The 23,243-nt window shown below is 49.1% G+C and overlaps 1 protein-coding gene across 3 annotated transcripts in view; it reads right to left on the bottom strand.

The window, feature by feature from the left end:
* The window catches only part of dapk2b (death-associated protein kinase 2b), a 140,676-nt gene extending 117,433 nt beyond the window's left edge, over positions 1 to 23,243 (bottom strand). The window contains exon 1 of one of the 3 annotated variants that reach the window (XM_080216105.1): positions 23,146 to 23,243. In XM_080216105.1, the coding sequence (XP_080072231.1) occupies positions 23,146 to 23,161 (16 nt within the window). In that variant the 5' untranslated portion in view covers positions 23,162 to 23,243. Of the gene's footprint in view, positions 1 to 22,503; positions 22,556 to 23,145 lie in introns of those variants that run through there. The other 2 variants (XM_080216103.1, XM_080216104.1) reach the window with 2 other exon arrangements.

The raw sequence follows: 23,243 nt of genomic DNA, 5'->3' as shown, positions 1-23,243 counted from the left end.
GGGAGGAAGGTGCAACCATCTTCAGATGCTCCATCAGAGTCCTTGCCTCCAGCACAAGCTCAGGTAATCACTCATGATCGTAAAGTGTTCAGTTTTGTTCCATAATTCTTCAGATAATGAGTTAGTCCATACGCACATGCAACAAGACTTGGACAAAACGTGCAGTCTTTGGATAATAAGTGGCAAATGAAACTTGTGCCACCACACATGTGCCAGGCAATGACCACTGTTAACAAGTCAGAGCCTAACTGTGTCCCCATGAGAATCCATGGCATTATCATCACTGAATCCCCCACTAAAGATATCCTGGGAGCTCACCATTGACCAGAAACTGCATGCCACATCTAATGACTGCTCTAACCTCTGCAGCACTTGTAATCCAGGAGCATGATAGAATTTTTTTTCCAATTGCCTGGATGTGTGGGACTCCAATGACACTAAAAAAGACTTGGCACTGTCCAGCTCAGAGCAACCCGTTCATCTTCCCCCTCACCCTCCTGTTCACTCCCTCCAACGACACTCAGTAGCAGCAGTGTGTACCATCCACAGGATGCACTGCAGAAACACACTCCTTCAATAGCTGCTTCCAAACCTTCATTGCCTAGAAGGACAAGGGCAGCAGATGCAGGGGGAAGACCACTGCTACAAGTTGAAGTAAATAGCTCACCACCACCTTCTCAAGGACACCGAGGAACAAACAACAAATGCCCACACACCGGGGATACACATTTAAAAAAATACTGAATTCAGTTTAGAATTCCCTACAGTGCAGAAGGAGGCCATTTGGCCCATCGAGTCTGCACCAACCACAATCCCACCCAGGTCCTATCCCCATAACCCCATGCATTTACCCTAGCTAGTCCCGCTGACACTAAGGGGCAATATTGCATGACCAATCCACCTAACCCGCATATCTTTGGACTGTAGGAGGAAACTGGAGGAAACCCACGCAGACACGGGGAGAACGTGCAGACTCTGTACAGATAGTGACACCAAGACGTGAATCGAACCTGGATCCCTGGTGCTGTGAGGCAGCGGTGCTAACCACTGTGCCACCCCAAGCTGGTGTCTATCTAAAGCAGGGTTGGAGAGAATTGGGTTGACAATGACAGGGAATAGTAAACAGGCAAAAATATCAAATACAAACACTGGATATAAAATCCTAACTGTGCTGACAGCAGGATTCTGATATGGGAATGCTTTATAAATATTATAGATATCTTATAAATGATTTTATGAAATACAAACTGAAGGAGTCATAAATAATTCCTCCTTCTTATATATAATACAATTAGACCATCAATGGCCACGCGCTGCCTCAGCATTTTCACTATGTGTTGTCCCCATAAGCAGAATATTTAACTGGATGGCAATCATAGCTGGGCAAACTACCAGAAATTATCATAGAATTCCTTTAGTGCAGAAGGAAGCCATTCGGCCCATTGAATCTGTACCAAATCTCTGACAGAGCAACTCACCCTGGCTCACCCCTTGCCCTATCCTTGTAACCTCACAAACTTTTACAGCTGCAGCACAGAAACCATTCTTTCCAGATTATCACAGCTTGGTATGGCTCCTGCTCTGTCCAAGACCGCAAGGAACTACAAAGGGTTGTGAACGAAACCCAATCCATCACTCAAACGAACCTCCCATTCACTGACTCTGTTTAAACTTCTCACAGCCTCGGAAAAATAGCCAGCATAATCAAGGACCCCACATACCTGGACATTCTTCTGTCGGAAAAAAGATACAAAAGTCTGAGGTCACTCAAGAACAGCTTCTTCCCTGCTGCCATCAGACTTTTGAATGGACCTTCCTTGCATTAAGTTGATCTTTCTCTACACCGTAGCTATGACTGTAACACTACACCCTGCACTCTCTCTCTTTTCCTTCTCAATGAACAGTATGCTTTATCTGTATGGCGCGCAAGAAACAATATTCCTCACTGTACATTAACACGTGACAATAATAAATCAAATCAAATCACATTTCCACCGAACCCACACATCTTCAGACACTAAGGGGCAATTTAGCGGGGTCAATCCACCTAACTTTTTTTAAAATTCATTTTTGGGACATGGGCGTTACTAGCTAGCTATCATTTATTGTCCATCCCTAGTTGCCTGAGGGCAGTTGAGAGTCAACCACATTGCTGTGGCTCTGGAGTCACATGTAGGCCAGACCAGGTAAGGACGGCAGATTTCCTTCCCTAAAGCACTTTAGTGGACCAGATGGGTTTTTCCGACAATCGACAATGATTTCATGGCCATCAGTAGATTCTGAATTCCTGATTTTTTTTTTAAATTTAACTCAAATTCCACCATTTGCCGTGGCACGACTTGAACCCAAGTCCCCAGAACATTAGCTGAGTTTCTAAATTAACAGACTAGTGACAATACCACTAGGCTCTGCACATCTTTGAAGTGTGGGAGGAAACCAGAGCACCCTGGGCGGCACAGTGGTTAGCACCTGCTGCCTCACAGTGTCAGGGACCCAGGTTCAGTTCCAGCTTTGGGTCACTGTCTGTGTGGAGTCTGCACGTTCTCCCCGAGTCTGCGTGGGTTTCCTCTGGGTGCTGCGGTTTACTCCCACACTCCAAACATTTGTGGATTAGGTCGATTGGCCATGCTCAATTATCCGTAGTATCAGGGTAAATAAGTTGGGTGACGGGGATAGGGCGAGTGGGATTGTGGTCAGTGCAGACTCAATGGGCCAAATGGCCTCCTTCTGCACTGTAGGGATTCTATGATTCATCTGGAGGAAACCCACGCAGACATGGGGAGAACATGGAAACTCCACACAGACAGGCACGCGAGGCAGAAATTGAACGCAGGTCACTGGTGCTGAGTGACAGCAGTGCTAATCACTGTGCCAGCCCAATGATGGCTATCTCTTCCTCGCCTTCTGTTGTTGACTGATTTGTACATTAATAATGACACACATCATTTACATACTGTGGTTTTTTTTAACAAATTCTGTTGTACAATTGGGCAACACAGTGGCACAGTGGTTAGCGCTGCTGCCTCACAGCACTAGGGGACCGGGTTCGATTTCCAACTTGGGTCACTGTCTGTGTGGAGTTTGCACGTTCTCCCTGTGTCTGCGTGGGTTTCCTCCGGGTGCTCTGGTTTCCTCCTGCAGTCCGAAAGATGCGCTGGTTAGGCGCATTGACTGTGCTAAATTCTCCCGCAGTGCACCCGAACAGGTGCCGGAGTGTAGCAACTAGGGGGATTTTCACAGTAACTTCATTGAAGTGTTAATGCAAGCCTACTTGTGAAACTAATAAATAAATTTAACAGCAGTGGTGCAGTGAAACAGTTAAACGACAATTGTTCCCTCTGTCTTTTTAGCATTTTAAATTGGAAATGGTTATGATGTCAAACTGACATGAAGAATATTTCCATTTTTTCTCTGGGGTGGAGGTTAAATATGTCACAAATCACTCAAATGGCATTATCCAAATCATGATTCAATTAAATAAATAAACTTCTAACAGACTCCAAGAGTAAGAAGGTTAAACTGTCTTCATTTCAAAGTTTTAAATGTCAAGCATTTGAGGCTGGGGTCTGCTAATCCTGGTTAGGATTTCGCGTTGGAGGCTTATGATGAGTGAGGTGGGGGTAGAAGATGTTTACAGCATGGAAACCATAAGATACTGGAGCAGAATTAGGCCACTTGGCCCATCGAGTCTGTGCCGCAATTCAATCATGGTGGATTTTTTTCTCATCCCCATTCTCCTGCCTTTTCCCCAAAACCCCTGATCCCCTTATTAATCAAGAACCTGCCTATCTCTGTCTTAAAGACACTCAATGGCCTGGCCTCCACAGCCTTCTGCGGCAAAGAGTTTCACAGATTCACCACTCTCTGGCTGAAGAAATTCCTCCTCATCTCTGTTTTAAAGGATCGTCCCTTCAGCCTGAAGTTGTGCCCTCTGGTTCTAGTTTTTCCTACAAGTGGAAACATCCTCTGCACATCCACTCTATCCAGGCCTCGCAGTATCCTGTAAGTTTCAATAAGATCCCCCTTCATCCTTCTAAATTCCAATTAGTACAGACCTAGAGCCTTCAACTGTTCCGAATACGACAAGCTCTTCACTCCAGGGATCATTTTAACGAACCTCCCCCGGATCCTTCTCAAGGCCTGCACATCCTTCCTTAGAAATGGGGTCCAAAACTGCTCATAATATTCCAAATGGAAATAGACCCTTCGGCCCAACTTGTCCACTTGAATCTGCCTCACATGAAGACTAGCAGTGCTCGAGAGGTGGGGGAGCAAGGTAGCAAAATTAAAGAGAAAGACCCCTTTTTAGAGAAAGGATCAACACATCACAGATGGAATTTTTCCCTCCCGCTCGCCGTAGAAATTGTAGTGGGCAGGACAGAACATTCGGCAGACCATGCACAAGGCCATTGACCTCGGATGGAAATTTCCCACCTTGGCAGGTGAGCACAACCAGAAAATCCCACCAAATATTTGATGTTTTTAGAGGGATGTCACTGCATTGGTAATCTGGAGACACAGGCTATTCCGGGGACCTGGGTTCAAATCCCAAGCACGGCAGCTGGTAGAATTCAGCTTCAGAAAGCAGCAGGGTGGCACAGTGGTTTGCACAGCTGCCTCACAGCACCAGGGACTCTGGTCTGATTCCAGTCTCGGGTGAGCGTGTGTGTGTGGAGTCTGCACGTTCTCCCTGTGTCAGAGTGGATTTCCTCCGGGACCTCTGGTTTCTTCCCACAGTCCGAAAGACATGTAGGTCAGGTGGATTGGCCAAGCCAAATTTCCCCCCAGTGTCTCAAGATGTGAGGGTTAGGTGGATTGGCCATGCTAAATTGTCCCTTAGTGTCAGGGGAATTAGCAGGGTAAATGCATGGGACTGCAGGGATAGGGCCTGGGTGGGATTGTTGTTGGTGCAGACTCGATGGGCTGAATGGCCTCCTCCTGCACTGTAGGGGTTCTATGATAAAGTTGCACACTTACTAACACTTTTATTAATTGTGGTGTTAAATTGTGACCATTTGAAACAAAGACTATAGGTGCATGTGTGTTAGTTTGTGTATCCAAGCATTCACTTGCAAACAGGGCAACGCCGATCCATTTAAGAGGGCAGATCGTCAGCACGGGGTCTCTCTCAAGTTCATTTGAAACTTTAAACTTTAGTAACTCTGGGTGCTGACATAAAACATGCAGACTGGAAACACCATCAGAAAGTGCTCACACACATGGTTCAAATTTCTAGCCTTCAAAATAATTACCATCCTTTGTGACTTATCATTAAATCTAATTTTTCAACAGTTCACCTTTTCCTCACAGAATCCCTCCAGTGCAGAAGGAGGCCATTCAGCCCATCAAGTCTGTACCGACCAAAATCCCACTCTATCTGTGTAGTCCCACATATTTACCCTGCTAATCCCCCCAACACAAAGGATTGATTTAGCATGGCCAATCAACCCAACCCACACATCTTTGGACTGTGGGAGGAAACTGGAGCACCTGGAGGAAACCCACACAGACATGGGGAGAACATGCAGACTCCACACATTCGGTGCCCGAGTCTGGAATTGAACCCGGGTCCCTCGTGTTGTGAGGCAGCAGCGCTGACCACTGTACCACCGTGTCTCCAACTGTTGCCACTTTCTTGTAAGCCCCTTGTGAAGCATGAGAGTTTCTGACAATAAATCAGACTAAAGGGGATAAATATTCCTGGACACTAAAGTTTATCCTTTCACTGTTGGATGAGAAAGAAAATGGGAACATTTCAGAGAGGCTAGGGTGGCACAGTGGTTTGCACTGTTGCCTCATAGCGCCAGGGACCTGGGTTCGATTCCCAGCTTGGGTCACTATCTGTGCGGAGTCTGCAAGATCTCCCCATGTCTGTGTGGGTTTCCTCCAGCAGTGCGGGTTAGGGTGATTGACCATGCTAACTTGCCCATTAGTGTCCCAGGATGCATAGGTTAGAGGGATTAGTTGGGTAAATATATGGTGCTACAGGAAAAGGAACTGGGTGGGATTGTCAGTACAAACTCAATGGGCTGAATGGCCTGTTTCTGCACTGTAGGAATTGTGTGATTGAAACACATCGGAAAACCTCCACTCTCCCAGTATCAAATACATGCCACCCTGACTATAATTGCTGTTCCTTCAATGTCACTGGGTCATGATCCTGGAACTTCCTCCCTAACAGCGCTGTGGGTGTACCTACACCACAGACTGCAGTGACTCAAGGCTCACCGCCACCTTGTCAAGGGCAATTAGTGGTGGGAAATAAATGCTGGCCTAGCCAGCGACATCCACATCCCACAAATTTATTGCAAACAAGTCTGGCAGTTCCAGGCTGGCCATACAGTGAGCCGCCATCTCAGAAGCATTGTACAGAATCACAATCCCTAACCTCATGCACACCTCACTCCTCACTCTTACCATCCAGGCAGGGATCTAACCCTGGGTCATTGAGGGCACACCACAAGCAGAATGAGGCATACTTGAAAATGAGGTGTTGACATGGTGAAGCTACAACACAGGACTGATTGTGTGTCGGACAGTGGAAGCACGGTGCAACAGATACAGCTCAGACCCACAATCATTGAATCCTTACAGGGCAGAATGAGGCCATTCGGCCCATCAACCACAAACCACCCTATCCTCAAAATCCCACATATTTACCCTGCTAATCAGCCTGACACTAAGGACAATTTAGCATGGCCAATCCACCCAACATGCACAACTTTGGAGTCTGGGAGGAAAGCGGAGCATCTGGAGGAAACCCATGCAGACATGGGGGAAACGTGCAGACTCCATACAGACAGTGACCTGAGGCCAGAATTGAACATAGCGCTGTGAGGCAGCAGTGCTAACCACTGTGCCACCATGCTGCCCAAGAGTGTGATGGAATACTCTCCACTTGCTTGGATGAGTGCGTCTCCAACAACAATCAAAGAGCTTGACACCATCTAGGATAAAGCAGTCCCCCTTGATCAGTACACCATTCATTGAACATTCGCTCCTTCCACCACCAGTGAGTCAATGGTAGTCATGTGTACCGTGTTCAAGCTTTTGTCAATAGCACCTCCCAAACCCACAACCTCTACAACTTAGAAGAGAAGGGCAGAAAATGCATTGTTATGGTGAGCAGGCAGGTAAGTGGAGCTGAGTCCATGAAAAGATCAGCCATGATCTTATTGAATGGTGGAGCAGGCACGAGGGGCCAGATGGTCTACTCCTGCTCTTAGTTCTTGCGTTCTGATAACGGGAACAACACTGTCTCCGACTCATTCAGCATCCCAACTCAAAAACGTAATTGACCATTCCCCCACTGTCACTCGGTCGATATCCAGAAACTCCCTCCCTAACAGGGCAGCGGGTGTACCTACACGACGTGGACTGCAGCGGTTCAAGAAGACACCACCTTCTCAAGGGACAATTAGGGATTGCGCAATAAATACTGGCCCAGCCAGCGACACCCATGAAAGAGCAAATATTAAGAAAAACATATTTAAAAGCATTCCAGGTTAGACAAGTAGGAACACAGGCCCACATCTTCCTGTACTGAAGAATGGCAGCACCCCCCTGATCTTTCCAAGTCAGAATGTTTTGTTTCTTATTAACTTCTGATGAAAGCGGAAGCAGGTTCAGATATATTGTGGCCACGGCACTATTTTGCTACAGAACAGCAAGTTATTATTTACACAAGCCCGTCCAGACAACCTGCAGCCAACTTTTTCCACGTTGGAATGTGTATGTTTACTGTGACCTGCCCTGGCCACCCCCATATGAGCAACACGATCGAGCTTTGGAATCAAACTTAAAAAAGAAATCACGCAAATAATCATGCAGCGTGATAACTGAAAGAAAAAGGGGTCTGGGAGTGGTGCGTGAGTAAGGATTCGTGGTTAATGATGCTTTGGTTACTAAATGAGGCAGCACAGTGGTTAGCGCTGCCGCCTCATAGCACCAGGGACCTGGTTTCAAAGAACAAAGAAAATTACAGCACAGGAACAGGCCCTTTGGCCCTCCAAGCCTGCACTGACCATGCTGCCCGACTCAACTAAAACCTCCTACCCTCCTGGGGACTGTATCCCTCTATTCCCATCCCATTCATGTACTTATCAAGACACCCCTTAAAAGTCACTACCGTATACGCTTCCACTACCTCCCCCGGCAACAAGTTCCAGGTACTCACCACTCTGTATAAAAAAATCTGCCTCATACATCTCCTTTAAACCTTGCCCTTCGCACCTTAAACCTGTGGCTCTAGTAATTGACCCTGGGGAAAAAGCTTCTGACTATCCACTCTGCCCATGCCTATCATAATCTCGTAGACTTCTATCAGGTTTCCCCTCAACCTCCGTCGCTCCAGTGAGAACAAACCAAGTTTCTCCAACCTCTTCTCATAGCTAATGCCCTCCATACCAGGCAACATCCTGGTAAATCTTTTCAGTACTCTCTCCAAAGCCTCCACGTCCTTCTGGTAGTGAGTGTGATGACCAGAATTGAACACTATATTCCAAGTGAAGCCTTATTAAGGTTCTATAAAGCTGCAATATGATCTGCCAATTTTTAAACTCAATACTCTGGCCAGTGAAGGCAAGTATGCCATTTGCCTTCTTGATGACCTTCTCCACCTGCATTGCCACTTTCAGCGACCTGTGTATCTGTACACCTAGATCCCTTTGTCTACCAATACTCTTAAGGGCTCTGCCATTTATTGTATATTTCCTATCTGTGTTAGACTTTCCAAAATGCAAAACGTTTGTTTCAGTTCCGCCCTTGGGTGGCTGTGCGGAGTTGCACGTTCTCCCCATGTCTCCACACACCACCCGAAAATATAGCACTCCTCCCCCAAATCTCTGGTAGAGTCTGCATCACCGCTTCCCCACCCCCACCCAACTACCTGCAGATTACTGGCGGGGGGGGCCCCCCTTCTCTCCATTGATCACAGGCAGAGTACGCAGCAGGCCCCGCCCACCCCCATCAATGGGCAGGGCAAACAGATACACATTGCTGTGGCTCTGGAGTCACATGTAGGCCAGACCAGGTAAGGAATGCAGATTTCCTTCCCTGAAGTGAACCAGATGGTTTTTTTCTGACAATCGACAATGGTTTCATGGTCATCATAGATTCTTAATTCCAGATTTTTTTTTATTGAATTCAAATTCCACCATCTGCCATGGCGGGATTCAAACCCGGGCCCCCAGAACATTAGCTGAGTTTCTGGATTAATAGTCTAGCGATAATACAGTAGGCCACTTATCATACCAATTAAAAACCGAACCATCACCTTAGATCAGTTTAGTGTTTTAGCATCCACTGCACTCTGAGGTAGAGAATTCCACAGATACCCCAACCTCTACAGTAACCCCTCCTCATTTCTGTTTTAATTGTAAAGGGAAGGAAAGAATATTTATAAAAATATATATATATATATATATATATATATATATATGTATGTTAAGGATTGCTGGAACATGGATAGCCAAGCCAGGGAAAGTGGTAGAAACAAAGTTTATAAAGCTTATTTATTATTGTCACAAGTAGGCTTACATTTACACTGCAGTGAAGTTACTGTGAAAATCCCCCACCCGTTACACTCTGGCACCTGTTCGGGTACACGGAGGGAGAATTTAACACAGCCGATGCACCCTAACCAGCACATCTTTCGGGCTGTGGGAGGAAACTGCGGCACCCGGAGGAAACCCACGCAGACAGGGGGAGAATGTGCAGACTCCACACAGACAGGGACCCAAGCCAGGAATCAAACCCAGGTCCCTGGCACTGTGAGGCAGCAGTGCTGACCACTCTGCTAAGTGGAGGCCATTGGGTTCAGCATTCTGCTGGTACGCAGTTTCCCAATGGGGCTGTCAGATTGGTGACTGTTAGACCTGGTCAGTTGAAGAGTTACATCCACCTTTTTTACATTCCGTAGTTAGACACAGCCGGATGAGGGAAATCCCGCAGGATCAGGGGCCCCTGGTTTGCAAGATGTTGCAGATACTTGGCACCCAATTCCACGCCCTCTCCTGAAGATACTGCAAACCCCAGCTCACATTCCAGCACATCGCTGTCGAGAACATGAATCGGGATCCCGATTGGTTTGATGGGAAATCTGGTTAACGTTCCAAAGTTACTCTGGGTGCTCCGGTTTCCTCCCACACTCCAAAGACGTGCTGGTGAGGGTGCACTGGCCGTGTTAAATTCTCCCTCAGTTTACCCAAACAGGCGCCAGAGTGTAACGGCTAGGGGATTTTCACCGTAACTTCATTGCAATGTTAATGTAAGCCCACTTTGTAACAAAGCTCCTCGGAGAGGTGAAGTGCCAAGTGAACAAGAATAGTGCACAGGGCGATGGAGAGAAAACAGGGGCAGTGGCAATGGCTATCGCTATCAAAGCAAAGTGGCTGAGGAAACGACGATGAGATAAGTTCATAAGGTATAGGGGCAGACTTAGGCCATTTGGCCCATCGAGTCCGCTCCACCATTCGATCATGGCTGATATGTTTCTCATCCCCATTTTCCTGCCTTCTCCCCATCACCCTTCAACCCATTCTCAATTAAAAATCTGTCCAACTCCGGCTTAAATTTACTCTCTGTCCCAGCATCCACCGCACTTTGGGACAGCTAATTCCTCAGATTCACAACCCTTTGGGAGAAGCAGTTTCTCCTCAACTCGATTTTAAATTTGCTGCCCCAGATGTGTGACCTCTGGCTGCACTGGAAGTGTTGCTGGTTCTACCACATCACAGTGTGTGTCAGTCTCAGACTCAGAAACAGACCATTTGGCCCAAACAGTCTATGCTGCCCATTTATGAAAGCACCACCTCCTCTAACTCTACCAGCACAACTCTCAATTCCCTACTCCCTCTTCCACTTCACAGAATCCCCACAGTGCAGGGCATTTGGCCCATCGAGTCTGCTCTCACTTAGGGGCATCAATAGGATGAACACGCAGTCTTTTTCCCAGGGTAAGGGAATTGAAAACTAGGGGGCATCGGTGAACAGAAGATTAAAAAGGGACCTGAGGGGCAACTTCTTCACACAGAGGGTTGTGCATGTATGGAATGAGCTGCTAGAGAAAGTGGTTGAGGTGGGTATAATAGCAACATTTAAAAAGCATTTGGCTAAGTACGTGGATGGAAAGGATTAGAGGGATATGGGCCAACATGGACAATTGGGACTAGCTGGGAGGGCACCATGGACCAGTTGGGCCAAAGGGCCTGATTTGGGGAGTAATGTGCTCCACCACTCCTGCCTTCTGAGCAATATCATCCCACTCAGGCCCTAACCCCATATATGTTACCCTGCTGATTCCCCCAACCTACCTGTCTTTGGACTGTGGGAGGAAATATGCCATTTAGGTGCATTGACCCGAACGGGCGCCAGAGTGTGGCGACTAGGGGAATTTCACAGTAACTTCATTGCAGTGTTAATGTAAGCCTTACTTGTGACTAATAAATAAACGTTACTTTCCCTTTTTAACCAAAGGAGACACGGGGAGAACATGCAAACTTCACACAGACAGCGACCCGAGCTGGGAATCGAACTTGGGTTCCTGGCGCTGCAAGGCAGCAGTGCTAACCACTGTGCCAGCCCCTTATCTACTGTAGCCCATTCATTCAAAGCTACTTGCCCAGCCTCCCTTTAAGCACATCGCCGTCACTCACTGCAAGAGGCAGGTCTAATCGTAATATTAAAAACAAAGGTCAGTGTCACTAACAGTCAACAACAACAGTAAGCTGTGTTTATATCGCAACCTCTGAAGCAGACACACATCTCAAAGTGCTTCACAGGGGAGTAAGGAATGCCAATCCTGGGCAGAAGAAGTCAATTTTAAGGAAGGTTTTGAAAGGAGGAGAGAGAGAGGTGGCAGCGTGGGAAGGAGAGATGCCACAGCAAGGGGCTGAGAGATCGGAGAATAATCTGAGTTGGGGCAGGTCTGAGTTGGGGGTGGGGAGGAGGGGTGGGGTGGGGGGGTGGGAGAGGAGGAGGATAAGAAGTTTAACAGCGAAAATCTGGGGGCTAGAGTGTTGATATTGCTCAGAAGGCAGGAGTGGTGGAGCACATTTTCCCCAAATCCACTGGGTCACAGGACAAGTCAGTCAGCTCATTATCTATCTGATATACTGGTTTCCACTAGCGTGCATTGCGGAAGATGCACAGTGGCACAGTGGTTAGTACTGCTGCCAGGGACCCGGGTTCGATTCCTGGCTTGGGTCACTGTCTGTATGGAGTCTACACATTCACCTTGTGGGTTTCCTCTGGGTGCTCCACTCTCCTCCCATGCCCCAAAGATGTGCAGGTTAGGTGGATTGACCATGCTAACTTCCCCCTTAGTGCCCAAAGATGTGTAGGGGTTAGGTGGATTAGCTATGTTAAATTGCCCTTTAGTGTCTAAAGATGTGTAGGGGTTAGAGGGATTAGCTTTGTAAAATTGCCCTTTAGTGTCCAAAGATGTGTAGATTAGGTGGATTGGCCATGCTAAATTGCTCCTTAGTGTCAGGGGGGATTAGCAGGGTAAATGAGGGTTCAGGGAATAGGGCCTGGGTGGGATGTGGTTGGTACAGACTCGATGGGCTGAATGGCCCCCTTCTGTACTGTAGGGAATCTATGATTCTATGAAACCAAGCATGCTGAAGCCGCGACTTTCCAGCTAACCTCTAGTGGAAAATGAATTTTATAAACTACAATGAGTTCTGTAAACACGACTTGATACGAGTACAACTAGCAAACGTGATGACAAAATACACATTTCTGCTGCTTATGTGTGTCCAGGTGTGAACTCTGGCCAGTTTGCTCAGTGTTGTGATTATCACAGCTACAAAATGCAAAAGCAACCTTTGCATGATCTGGACTGACAGAACAAAGTTTGTGTTTCTACCAGCAAAGGAATCTGTATTGAACTGTGAAAGCATTTAGCAGAGTTCCACTTTAACGCATTGACTGGTTCCTCACGCTATTTTTAAAAATATACTCCAATCCGTAGAAATTCATTTCTCAAAAACCTAGATTTTTTCTAAAAAAAAGTGTTTTTTTTATTTATTAGTGACACAAGTAGGCTTACATGAACACCACAATGTAGTTATTGTGAAAATCCCCTAGCTGCCACACTCTGGCATCTGTTCAAGTACACTGAGAGAGAATTTTAAGTCTCACAACACCAGGTTAAAGTCCAACAGGCAGCACGAGCTTTTGGAGCACTGCTCCTTCATCAGGTGAATGAGGACTCGTGTTCACAAACAGAATATTTACAGAATTTTAGCACAGTCAACGCACCTAATCAACACGTATTTCGGACTGTGGGAGGAAACCGGAGCACCCGGAGGAAACCTACACAGACATGGGAAGAATGTGCAGACTCCGCACAGACAGTGACTCAAACTGGGAATCAAACACAGGTCCCTGGCAGTGTGAGGCAGCAGCACTAACCACTGCGCTGTCCCATTTGTCAAAACATTGAATACTGGAGTTGGGATGTGTTGCTGTAGTTATACAAGACACTAGTAGGCCATGCTTGGAATACTGTGTACAGTTCTGGTCACCCTATTATAGAAAGGATATTAGAAAGAATGCAGAAAAGATCTTCTAGGATGCTACCGGGACTGTAGCAACAAAAGTCTGAGGTCACATACCAACCAACTCAAGAACAGCTTCTTCCCTGCAGCCATCAGGCTTTTGAATGGACCAACTCTGCGTTAAGTTGATCTTTCTCTACACCCCAGCTATGGCTGTAACACTACATTCTGCACCCTCTCCTTTCCTTCTCCCCTTGATGCACTTTAGGGGAATTTCTGGGGATTTTCATAGTAACTTCATTGCAGTTTTAATGAAAGCCTTATTTGTGACTAATAAATAAACTTTAAAAAATTTAACTTTTAGGAACAATATGCTTTGTTTGTACAGCGCACAATAACTGTTCACTGTATCCCAATGCATGTGACAATAATAAATAAAATCAAATTGCCCCACTCCCTGGGTCACTTCACCTCCCACCCCCTCCCCTCCTCTCTGCTCCCCCCGACAAGGGGCACCACCTCTCCCAGGGCACTTAACTTTCCCTCTGCTCCTTCCCCCAGGGGACCACACCTTCACCTGCCCTTCCCCCCATGCGGAGGGTCATTCCCCCCCCCCCACCTCTCTTTCTCTACCTGCCTCCCCCAAGGATCACCTCTCTCTCTTACCCTCTCCCCCCTTCTTGCCCTTTTCCCCCCCAAATCAGAAATCTTCCCCTTACCACGGGACATGAGCTTAAGGGGGTTGGGGGGAACAGGTAGCTGGGGAAAGGGAAGGGTTGCAGATAGCTGGTAGGGAGGGGGCAGGTAGCAAGGGGGGGTGCAATAGCTGAGGGGAGGGGGGAGTGCATACAGCTCCCCCACTCCCCCAAATCACTCACACGGGCTGTTTTTAGATACCTTAATGATCTGTACAGGGACAGAACCGTGTGCCAACATCTCAAACAAAACCATGTCTAGTGGCTAAACGATCTCCCGGGAGAGAGGGAGAATTCAAAGTCTCCTCACAGATGGGGGAAAGAATTCCTGACCCCCTGGACGGGGACACTTTCAGAAACAAATCTCTCGATATACACGTCAGACACCAACTCTGAGGACAATCTAACGTCCCGAAGCTTATCAAGAGTTTATTAAAAACTCAACTGAAAAGCTGTCACTGCACTGGAACTTTTACAAGTCAGATAACACTGCACTAAATCATTGAGCACACAGCAATCTGACCACACTGTGTTCACAGTAAGAAGTCTCACAACACCAGGTTAAAGTCCAACAGGTTTATTTGGTAGCCACTAGCTTTCGAAGCGCTGCATCTTCATCACCTTCACCATCAGGTGATGAAGCACTCCGAAAGTTAGTGGCTTTTGCTACCAAATAAACCTGTTGGACTTTAGCCTGGTGTTGTGAGGCTTCTCGCTGTGTTTACCCCAGTCCAACGCCGGCATCTCCACATCACGACACACTGTGATCAGCGAGGGTCCACAACCCTAGGTTCAGAGCCTATTAAATACAAATATGAGATATTCCCTGCTATATTCCATTCCCCAAACACTAGCACCTACTAGAGAAGTTATATCTTTTTTCTTAAACTTTCTTGTTTTTTTAAAAAAAAAGACATTCTGAAGTCAAGTTCAGGGCGAGAAAAGGTTTGCACGCTTTATCCAAAGAAATTTATGATTTGTCTGTAATAGGGGACAGATAGTGTGGGGGTATGGGGGGGGGGTAGTGGGGCAGATAGCTGAGGGGGGAAGTGGGGCAGATTGTTGAGGGGGGAAGTGGGGCAAGTGGCTTCTAAGGGGGAGTTCAGTGACTCTCAGTCTCAGTGTTTTAAGTGCAGTGTGTGCGAGGGGGAGGGAAGTTGCTGGGGGAAGGGAAGGGAAGGGGCAGGTAGCTGGGGGGGCAGTGGGGGAATGGGGAAGGGGGTTTGGAGCAGAGTGCATTCTCAGGGGGAAGCGTCCGGGCTGGGGGAGCTCAATCTCAGTGAGTGCAGTGTGAGGGGAGTGAGTCTCAGCATGTAGTACAGTGAGTGCAGTGCAGTGTGAGGGGGAATTGCTGGGGGAAGGAAAGGGGCAGATAGCTGGGGGGTGGGGGGGGGGGGAGTGGATTCTCTGGGGGAAGAGTCCGGGCTGGGGGAGCTCAATCTCAGACAGTGCAGTGTGAGGGGAGTGAGTCTCAGTGTGTCTCAGTGTGTAGTACAGTGAGTGCAGTGTGAGGGGAGTGAGTCTCAGTGTGTAGTACAGTGAGTGCAGTGTGAGGGGAGTGAGTCTCAGTGTGTAGTACAGTGAGTGCAGTGTGAGGGGAGTGAGTCTCAGTGTGTAGTACAGTGAGTGCAGTGTGAGGGGAGTGAGTCTCAGTGTGTCGTACAGTGAGTGCAGTGTGAGGGGAGTCTCAGTGTGTAGTACAGTGAGTGCAGTGTGAGGGGAGTGAGTCTCAGTGAGTCTCAGTGTGTAGTACAGTGAGTGCAGTGTGAGGGGAGTGAGTCTCAGTGTGTAGTACAGTGAGTGCAGTGTGAGGGGAGTGAGTCTCAGTGTGTAGTACAGTGAGTGCAGTGTGAGGGGAGTGAGTCTCAGTGTGTCTCAGTGTGTAGTACAGTGAGTGCAGTGTGAGGGGAGTGAGTCTCAGTGACTCTCAGTGTGTAGTACAGTGAGTGCAGTGTGAGGGGAGTGTGTCTCAGTGTGTAGTACAGTGAGTGCGGTGTGAGGGGAGTCTCAGTGTGTAGTACAGTGAGTGCAGTGTGAGGGGAGTGTGTCTCAGTGTGTCTCAGTGTGTAGTACAGTGAGTGCAGTGTGAGGGGAGTGTGTCTCAGTGTGTCTCAGTGTGTAGTACAGTGAGTGCAGTGTGAGGGGAGTGAGTCTCAGTGTGTAGTACAGTGAGTGCAGTGTGAGGGGAGTGAGTCTCAGTGTGTAGTACAGTGAGTGCAGTGTGAGGGGAGTGTGTCTCAGTGTGTAGTACAGTGAGTGCAGTGTGAGGGGAGTGAGTCTCAGTGTGTAGTACAGTGAGTGCAGTGTGAGGGGAGTGAGTCTCAGTGTGTCTCAGTGTGTAGTACAGTGAGTGCAGTGTGAGGGGAGTGAGTCTCAGTGAGTCTCAGTGTGTAGTACAGTGAGTGCAGTGTGAGGGGAGTGAGTCTCAGTGTGTCTCAGTGTGTAGTACAGTGAGTGCAGTGTGAGGGGAGTGAGTCTCAGTGTGTAGTACAGTGAGTGCAGTGTGAGGGGAGTGTGTCTCAGTGTGTCTCAGTGTGTAGTACAGTGAGTGCAGTGTGAGGGGAGTGAGTCTCAGTGTGTAGTACAGTGAGTGCGGTGTGAGGGGAGTGAGTCTCAGTGTGTAGTACAGTGAGTGCGGTGTGAGGGGAGTGAGTCTCAGTGTGTAGTACAGTGAGTGCAGTGTGAGGGGAGTGAGTCTCAGTGTGTAGTACAGTGCAGTGTGAGGGGAGTGAGTCTCAGTGTGTCTCAGTGTGTAGTACAGTGAGTGCAGTGTGAGGGGAGTGAGTCTCAGTGTGTCTCAGTGTGTAGTACAGTGAGTGCAGTGTGAGGGGAGTGTGTCTCAGTGTGTCTCAGTGTGTAGTACAGTGAGTGCAGTGTGAGGGGAGTGAGTCTCAGTGTGTAGTACAGTGAGTGCAGTGTGAGGGGAGTGAGTCTCAGTGTGTCTCAGTGTGTAGTACAGTGCAGTGTGAGGGGAGTGAGTCTCAGTGTGTCTCAGTGTGTAGTACAGTGCAGTGTGAGGGGAGTGAGTCTCAGTGTGTAGTACAGTGCAGTGTGAGGGGAGTGAGTCTCAGTGTGTCTCAGTGTGTAGTACAGTGAGTGCAGTGTGAGGGGAGTGAGTCTCAGTGTGTAGTACAGTGAGTGCAGTGTGAGGGGAGTGAGTCTCAGTGTGTAGTACAGTGAGTGCGGTGTGAGGGGAGTGAGTCTCAGTGTGTAGTACAGTGAGTGCAGTGTGAGGGGAGTGAGTCTCAGTGTGTCTCAGTGTGTAGTACAGTGAGTGCAGTGTGAGGGGAGTCTCAGTGTGTAGTACAGTGAGTGCAGTGTGAGGGGAGTGAGTCTCAGTGTGTCTCAGTGTGTAGTACAGTGAGTGCAGTGTGAGGGGAGTGTGTCTCAGTGTGTAGTACAGTGAGTGCAGTGTGAGGGGAGTGAGTCTCAGTGTGTCTCAGTGTGTAGTACAGTGAGTGCGGTGTGAGGGGAGTGAGTCTCAGTGTGTAGTACAGTGAGTGCAGTGTGAGGGGAGTGAGTCTCAGTGTGTAGTACAGTGAGTGCAGTGTGAGGGGAGTGTGTCTCAGTGTGTAGTACAGTGAGTGCAGTGTGAGGGGAGTGAGTCTCAGTGTGTAGTACAGTGAGTGCAGTGTGAGGGGAGTGAGTCTCAGTGTGTCTCAGTGTGTAGTACAGTGAGTGCAGTGTGAGGGGAGTGTGTCTCAGTGTGTAGTACAGTGAGTGCAGTGTGAGGGGAGTGAGTCTCAGTGTGTCTCAGTGTGTAGTACAGTGAGTGCGGTGTGAGGGGAGTGAGTCTCAGTGTGTAGTACAGTGAGTGCAGTGTGAGGGGAGTGAGTCTCAGTGTGTAGTACAGTGAGTGCAGTGTGAGGGGAGTGTGTCTCAGTGTGTAGTACAGTGAGTGCAGTGTGAGGGGAGTGAGTCTCAGTGTGTAGTACAGTGAGTGAACATAAGAACATAAGAAATAGGAGCAGGAGTAGGCCATCTGGCCCTTCGAGCCTGCCCCGCCATTCAATAAGATCATGGCTGATCTGTCGTGGCTCAGTTCCACTTTCCCGCCCTCTCCCCATAACCCTTAATCCCCTCTCTTATCAAAAACCCATCAACCCGCTTCTTAAAAATATTTAGCGAGGCAGCCTCCACCACTTCAACGGGCAGAGAATTCCAGAGATTCACCACCCTTTGAGTGAAGAAGTTCCTCCCCAACTCCGTTCTGAACTGCCCCCCCTTTATCTTGAGGCTGTGCCCCCTAGTCCTACTGTCTTTTTTGAGCGGGAAGAGTCTTTCCACCTCTATCCTATCCATCCCATTCATCATCTTATACGTCTCAATGAGATCTCCCCTCATTCTTCTAAACTCTAACGAGTACAAGCCTAGTTTATTCAGCCTCTCCTCATAGCTCAACCCCCTCAACTCCGGTATCAGCCTAGTAAACCTCCTCTGCACTCCCTCCAAGGCCAAAATATCCTTGCGCAGGTGCGGCGCCCAGAGTGAGTCTCAGTGTGTAGTACAGTGAGTGCAGTGTGAGGGGAGTGAGTCTCAGTGTGTAGTACAGTGAGTGCAGTGTGAGGGGAGTGAGTCTCAGTGTGTAGTACAGTGAGTGCAGTGTGAGGGGAGTGAGTCTCAGTGTGTAGTACAGTGAGTGCAGTGTGAGGGGAGTGAGTCTCAGTGTGTAGTACAGTGAGTGCAGTGTGAGGGGAGTGAGTCTCAGTGTGTAGTACAGTGCAGTGTGAGGGGAGTGAGTCTCAGTGTGTAGTACAGTGAGTGCAGTGTGAGGGGAGTGAGTCTCAGTGTGTAGTACAGTGAGTGCAGTGTGAGGGGAGTGAGTCTCAGTGTGTCTCAGTGTGTAGTACAGTGCAGTGTGAGGGGAGTGAGTCTCAGTGTGTCTCATTGTGTAGTACAGTGAGTGCAGTGTGAGGGGGGTGAGTCTCAGTGTGTCTCAGTGTGTAGTACAGTGAGTGCAGTGTGAGGGGAGTGAGTCTCAGTGTGTAGTACAGTGAGTGCAGTGTGAGGGGAGTGAGTCTCAGTGTGTAGTACAGTGAGTGCAGTGTGAGGGGAGTGAGTCTCAGTGAGTCTCAGTGTGTAGTACAGTGAGTGCAGTGTGAGGGGAGTGTGTCTCAGTGTGTAGTACAGTGAGTGCAGTGTGAGGGGAGTGAGTCTCAGTGTGTAGTACAGTGAGTGCAGTGTGAGGGAAGTGAGTCTCAGTGTGTCTCAGTGTGTAGTACAGTGAGTGCAGTGTGAGGGGAGTGAGTCTCAGTGTGTAGTACAGTGAGTGCAGTGTGAGGGGAGTGAGTCTCAGTGTGTAGTACAGTGAGTGCAGTGTGAGGGGAGTGAGTCTCAGTGTGTAGTACAGTGAGTGCAGTGTGAGGGGAGTGAGTCTCAGTGTGTAGTACAGTGAGTGCAGTGTGAGGGGAGTGAGTCTCAGTGTGTCTCAGTGTGTAGTACAGTGAGTGCAGTGTGAGGGGAGTGAGTCTCAGTGTGTAGTACAGTGAGTGCGGTGTGAGGGGAGTGAGTCTCAGTGTGTCTCAGTGTGTAGTACAGTGAGTGCAGTGTGAGGGGAGTGTGTCTCAGTGTGTAGTACAGTGAGTGCAGTGTGAGGGGAGTCTCAGTGTGTAGTACAGTGAGTGCAGTGTGAGGGGAGTGAGTCTCAGTGTGTAGTACAGTGAGTGCAGTGTGAGGGGAGTCTCAGTGTGTAGTACAGTGAGTGCAGTGTGAGGGGAGTGAGTCTCAGTGTGTAGTACAGTGAGTGCAGTGTGAGGGGAGTGAGTCTCAGTGTGTAGTACAGTGAGTGCAGTGTGAGGGGAGTGAGTCTCAGTGTGTAGTACAGTGAGTGCAGTGTGAGGGGAGTGAGTCTCAGTGTGTAGTACAGTGAGTGCAGTGTGAGGGGAGTGAGTCTCAGTGAGTCTCAGTGTGTAGTACAGTGAGTGCAGTGTGAGGGGAGTGAGTCTCAGTGTGTAGTACAGTGAGTGCAGTGTGAGGGGAGTGAGTCTCAGTGTGTAGTACAGTGAGTGCAGTGTGAGGGGAGTGAGTCTCAGTGTGTAGTACAGTGAGTGCAGTGTGAGGGGAGTCTCAGTGTGTAGTACAGTGAGTGCAGTGTGAGGGGAGTCTCAGTGTGTAGTACAGTGAGTGCAGTGTGAGGGGAGTGAGTCTCAGTGTGTAGTACAGTGAGTGCAGTGTGAGGGGAGTGAGTCTCAGTGTGTAGTACAGTGAGTGCAGTGTGAGGGGAGTCTCAGTGTGTAGTACAGTGAGTGCAGTGTGAGGGGAGTGAGTCTCAGTGTGTAGTACAGTGAGTGCAGTGTGAGGGGAGTGAGTCTCAGTGTGTAGTACAGTGAGTGCGGTGTGAGGGGAGTCTCAGTGTGTCTCAGTGTGTAGTACAGTGAGTGCAGTGTGAGGGGAGTGAGTCTCAGTGTGTAGTACAGTGAGTGCAGTGTGAGGGGAGTGTGTCTCAGTGTGTAGTACAGTGAGTGCAGTGTGAGGGGAGTGAGTCTCAGTGTGTAGTACAGTGAGTGCAGTGTGAGGGGAGTGAGTCTCAGTGAGTCTCAGTGTGTAGTACAGTGAGTGCAGTGTGAGGGGAGTGAGTCTCAGTGTGTAGTACAGTGAGTGCAGTGTGAGGGGAGTGAGTCTCAGTGAGTCTCAGTGTGTAGTACAGTGAGTGCAGTGTGAGGGGAGTGAGTCTCAGTGTGTCTCAGTGTGTAGTACAGTGAGTGCAGTGTGAGGGGAGTGAGTCTCAGTGTGTCTCAGTGTGTAGTACAGTGAGTGCAGTGTGAGGGGAGTGAGTCTCAGTGTGTCTCAGTGTGTAGTACAGTGAGTGCAGTGTGAGGGGAGTGAGTCTCAGTGTGTCTCAGTGTGTAGTACAGTGAGTGCAGTGTGAGGGGAGTGAGTCTCAGTGTGTAGTACAGTGAGTGCAGTGTGAGGGGAGTGAGTCTCAGTGTGTAGTACAGTGAGTGCAGTGTGAGGGGAGTGAGTCTCAGTGTGTAGTACAGTGAGTGCAGTGTGAGGGGAGTGAGTCTCAGTGAGTCTCAGTGTGTAGTACAGTGAGTGCAGTGTGAGGGGAGTGAGTCTCAGTGTGTCTCAGTGTGTAGTACAGTGAGTGCAGTGTGAGGGGAGTGAGTCTCAGTGTGTCTCAGTGTGTAGTACAGTGAGTGCAGTGTGAGGGGAGTGAGTCTCAGTGTGTCTCAGTGTGTAGTACAGTGAGTGCAGTGTGAGGGGAGTGAGTCTCAGTGAGTCTCAGTGTGTAGTACAGTGAGTGCAGTGTGAGGGGAGTGAGTCTCAGTGTGTCTCAGTGTGTAGTACAGTGAGTGCAGTGTGAGGGGAGTGAGTCTCAGTGAGTCTCAGTGTGTAGTACAGTGAGTGCAGTGTGAGGGGAGTGAGTCTCAGTGTGTAGTACAGTGAGTGCAGTGTGAGGGGAGTGAGTCTCAGTGAGTCTCAGTGTGTAGTACAGTGAGTGCAGTGTGAGGGGAGTGAGTCTCAGTGTGTAGTACAGTGAGTGCAGTGTGAGGGGAGTGAGTCTCAGTGAGTCTCAGTGTGTAGTACAGTGAGTGCAGTGTGAGGGGAGTGAGTCTCAGTGAGTCTCAGTGTGTAGTACAGTGAGTGCAGTGTGAGGGGAGTGAGTCTCAGTGTGTAGTACAGTGAGTGCAGTGTGAGGGGAGTGAGTCTCAGTGTGTAGTACAGTGAGTGCAGTGTGAGGGGAGTGAGTCTCAGTGTGTAGTACAGTGAGTGCAGTGTGAGGGGAGTCTCAGTGTGTAGTACAGTGAGTGCAGTGTGAGGGGAGTGAGTCTCAGTGTGTCTCAGTGTGTAGTACAGTGCAGTGTGAGGGGAGTGAGTCTCAGTGTGTAGTACAGTGAGTGCAGTGTGAGGGGAGTGTGTCTCAGTGTGTAGTACAGTGAGTGCAGTGTGAGGGGAGTGAGTCTCAGTGTGTAGTACAGTGAGTGCAGTGTGAGGGGAGTCTCAGTGTGTAGTACAGTGAGTGCGGTGTGAGGGGAGTGAGTCTCAGTGTGTAGTACAGTGAGTGCAGTGTGAGGGGAGTGAGTCTCAGTGTGTAGTACAGTGAGTGCAGTGTGAGGGGAGTGAGTCTCAGTGAGTCTCAGTGTGTAGTACAGTGAGTGCAGTGTGAGGGGAGTCTCAGTGTGTAGTACAGTGAGTGCAGTGTGAGGGGGGAATTGCTGTCACTCTGGTTACGGGTAAATGAGCAGAAACAGTGAATGAAACCAGAAGGGGGTTAGTGAGGGTAACTGGTTAAACTAGTTAAACTGGTTAAGCTGTTAACCCCAGTTAAAGGAGACTTTAAAGACAGGAGGATTTTTACTCACCCGCTGCCGGCAGCTCCGCGACTCAGCGGCTCTCACAGGGCGGGAGCGCGCTTATACAGGAGCCGCGGGGGCGCGCGCGGTCACACGGACGCGCGTCATTTCTCGTGAGCGCCCGCCATTCCCGGGCATGCGCACCACCCCGGGAGCGAGCGCTACTCCCGGGCATGCGCACCACCACCCCGAGCGCGTGCACTACCTCCGGTCGCGCGATTGGAGAATGTCAGCAGGGCGGGATCCCGGGTTCCCAACTCTCCCGGATTGCCCTGGAGACTCCCGGAATTGGAGCTTTCCCGGGAGGTGATCAGCCAATTGGACACAAGAAACTTCTCACTTTCTGATTGGCCGGGCGCTGGAGGATGACGTGCCAACTGACCAATGGGGATGGCTCACCTGCTGCTCCGGGATTGTGTCCAGGGAGAGTTGGCAACTCCAGAGGAAGCCTGTCCTCCCCACCCCCAGCACTGAGAGGCTGAGAGACACACACACAGAGGGTTACAGAGACACAAACTGGCCCTCTACAACCGAGGAAACTGGATCTCCGTCTGTGCGGAATCTGCACATTCTCCCCATGTCTGCCGTGTGTACATCTACAAGATGTACTGCAGCAACTTGCCAAATGTCCCCTGGTAACAGTTTCCAAACCTGGGAACTCTTTCATCTAGGCCAGCAGACACATGGGAATACCATCAAATTCCTCTCCAAGGCGCTCACCATCCTGACTGGGAATATACAGGATGTGG

Source organism: Carcharhinus amblyrhynchos, chromosome 32, assembly GCF_965287045.1.
Source record: "Carcharhinus amblyrhynchos chromosome 32, sCarAmb.v2.hapA, whole genome shotgun sequence".
NCBI lineage: Eukaryota > Metazoa > Chordata > Chondrichthyes > Carcharhiniformes > Carcharhinidae > Carcharhinus > Carcharhinus amblyrhynchos.
Note: the sequence above shows the minus strand (reverse complement) of the source record. Positions and strands in the feature narration are given on the sequence as shown.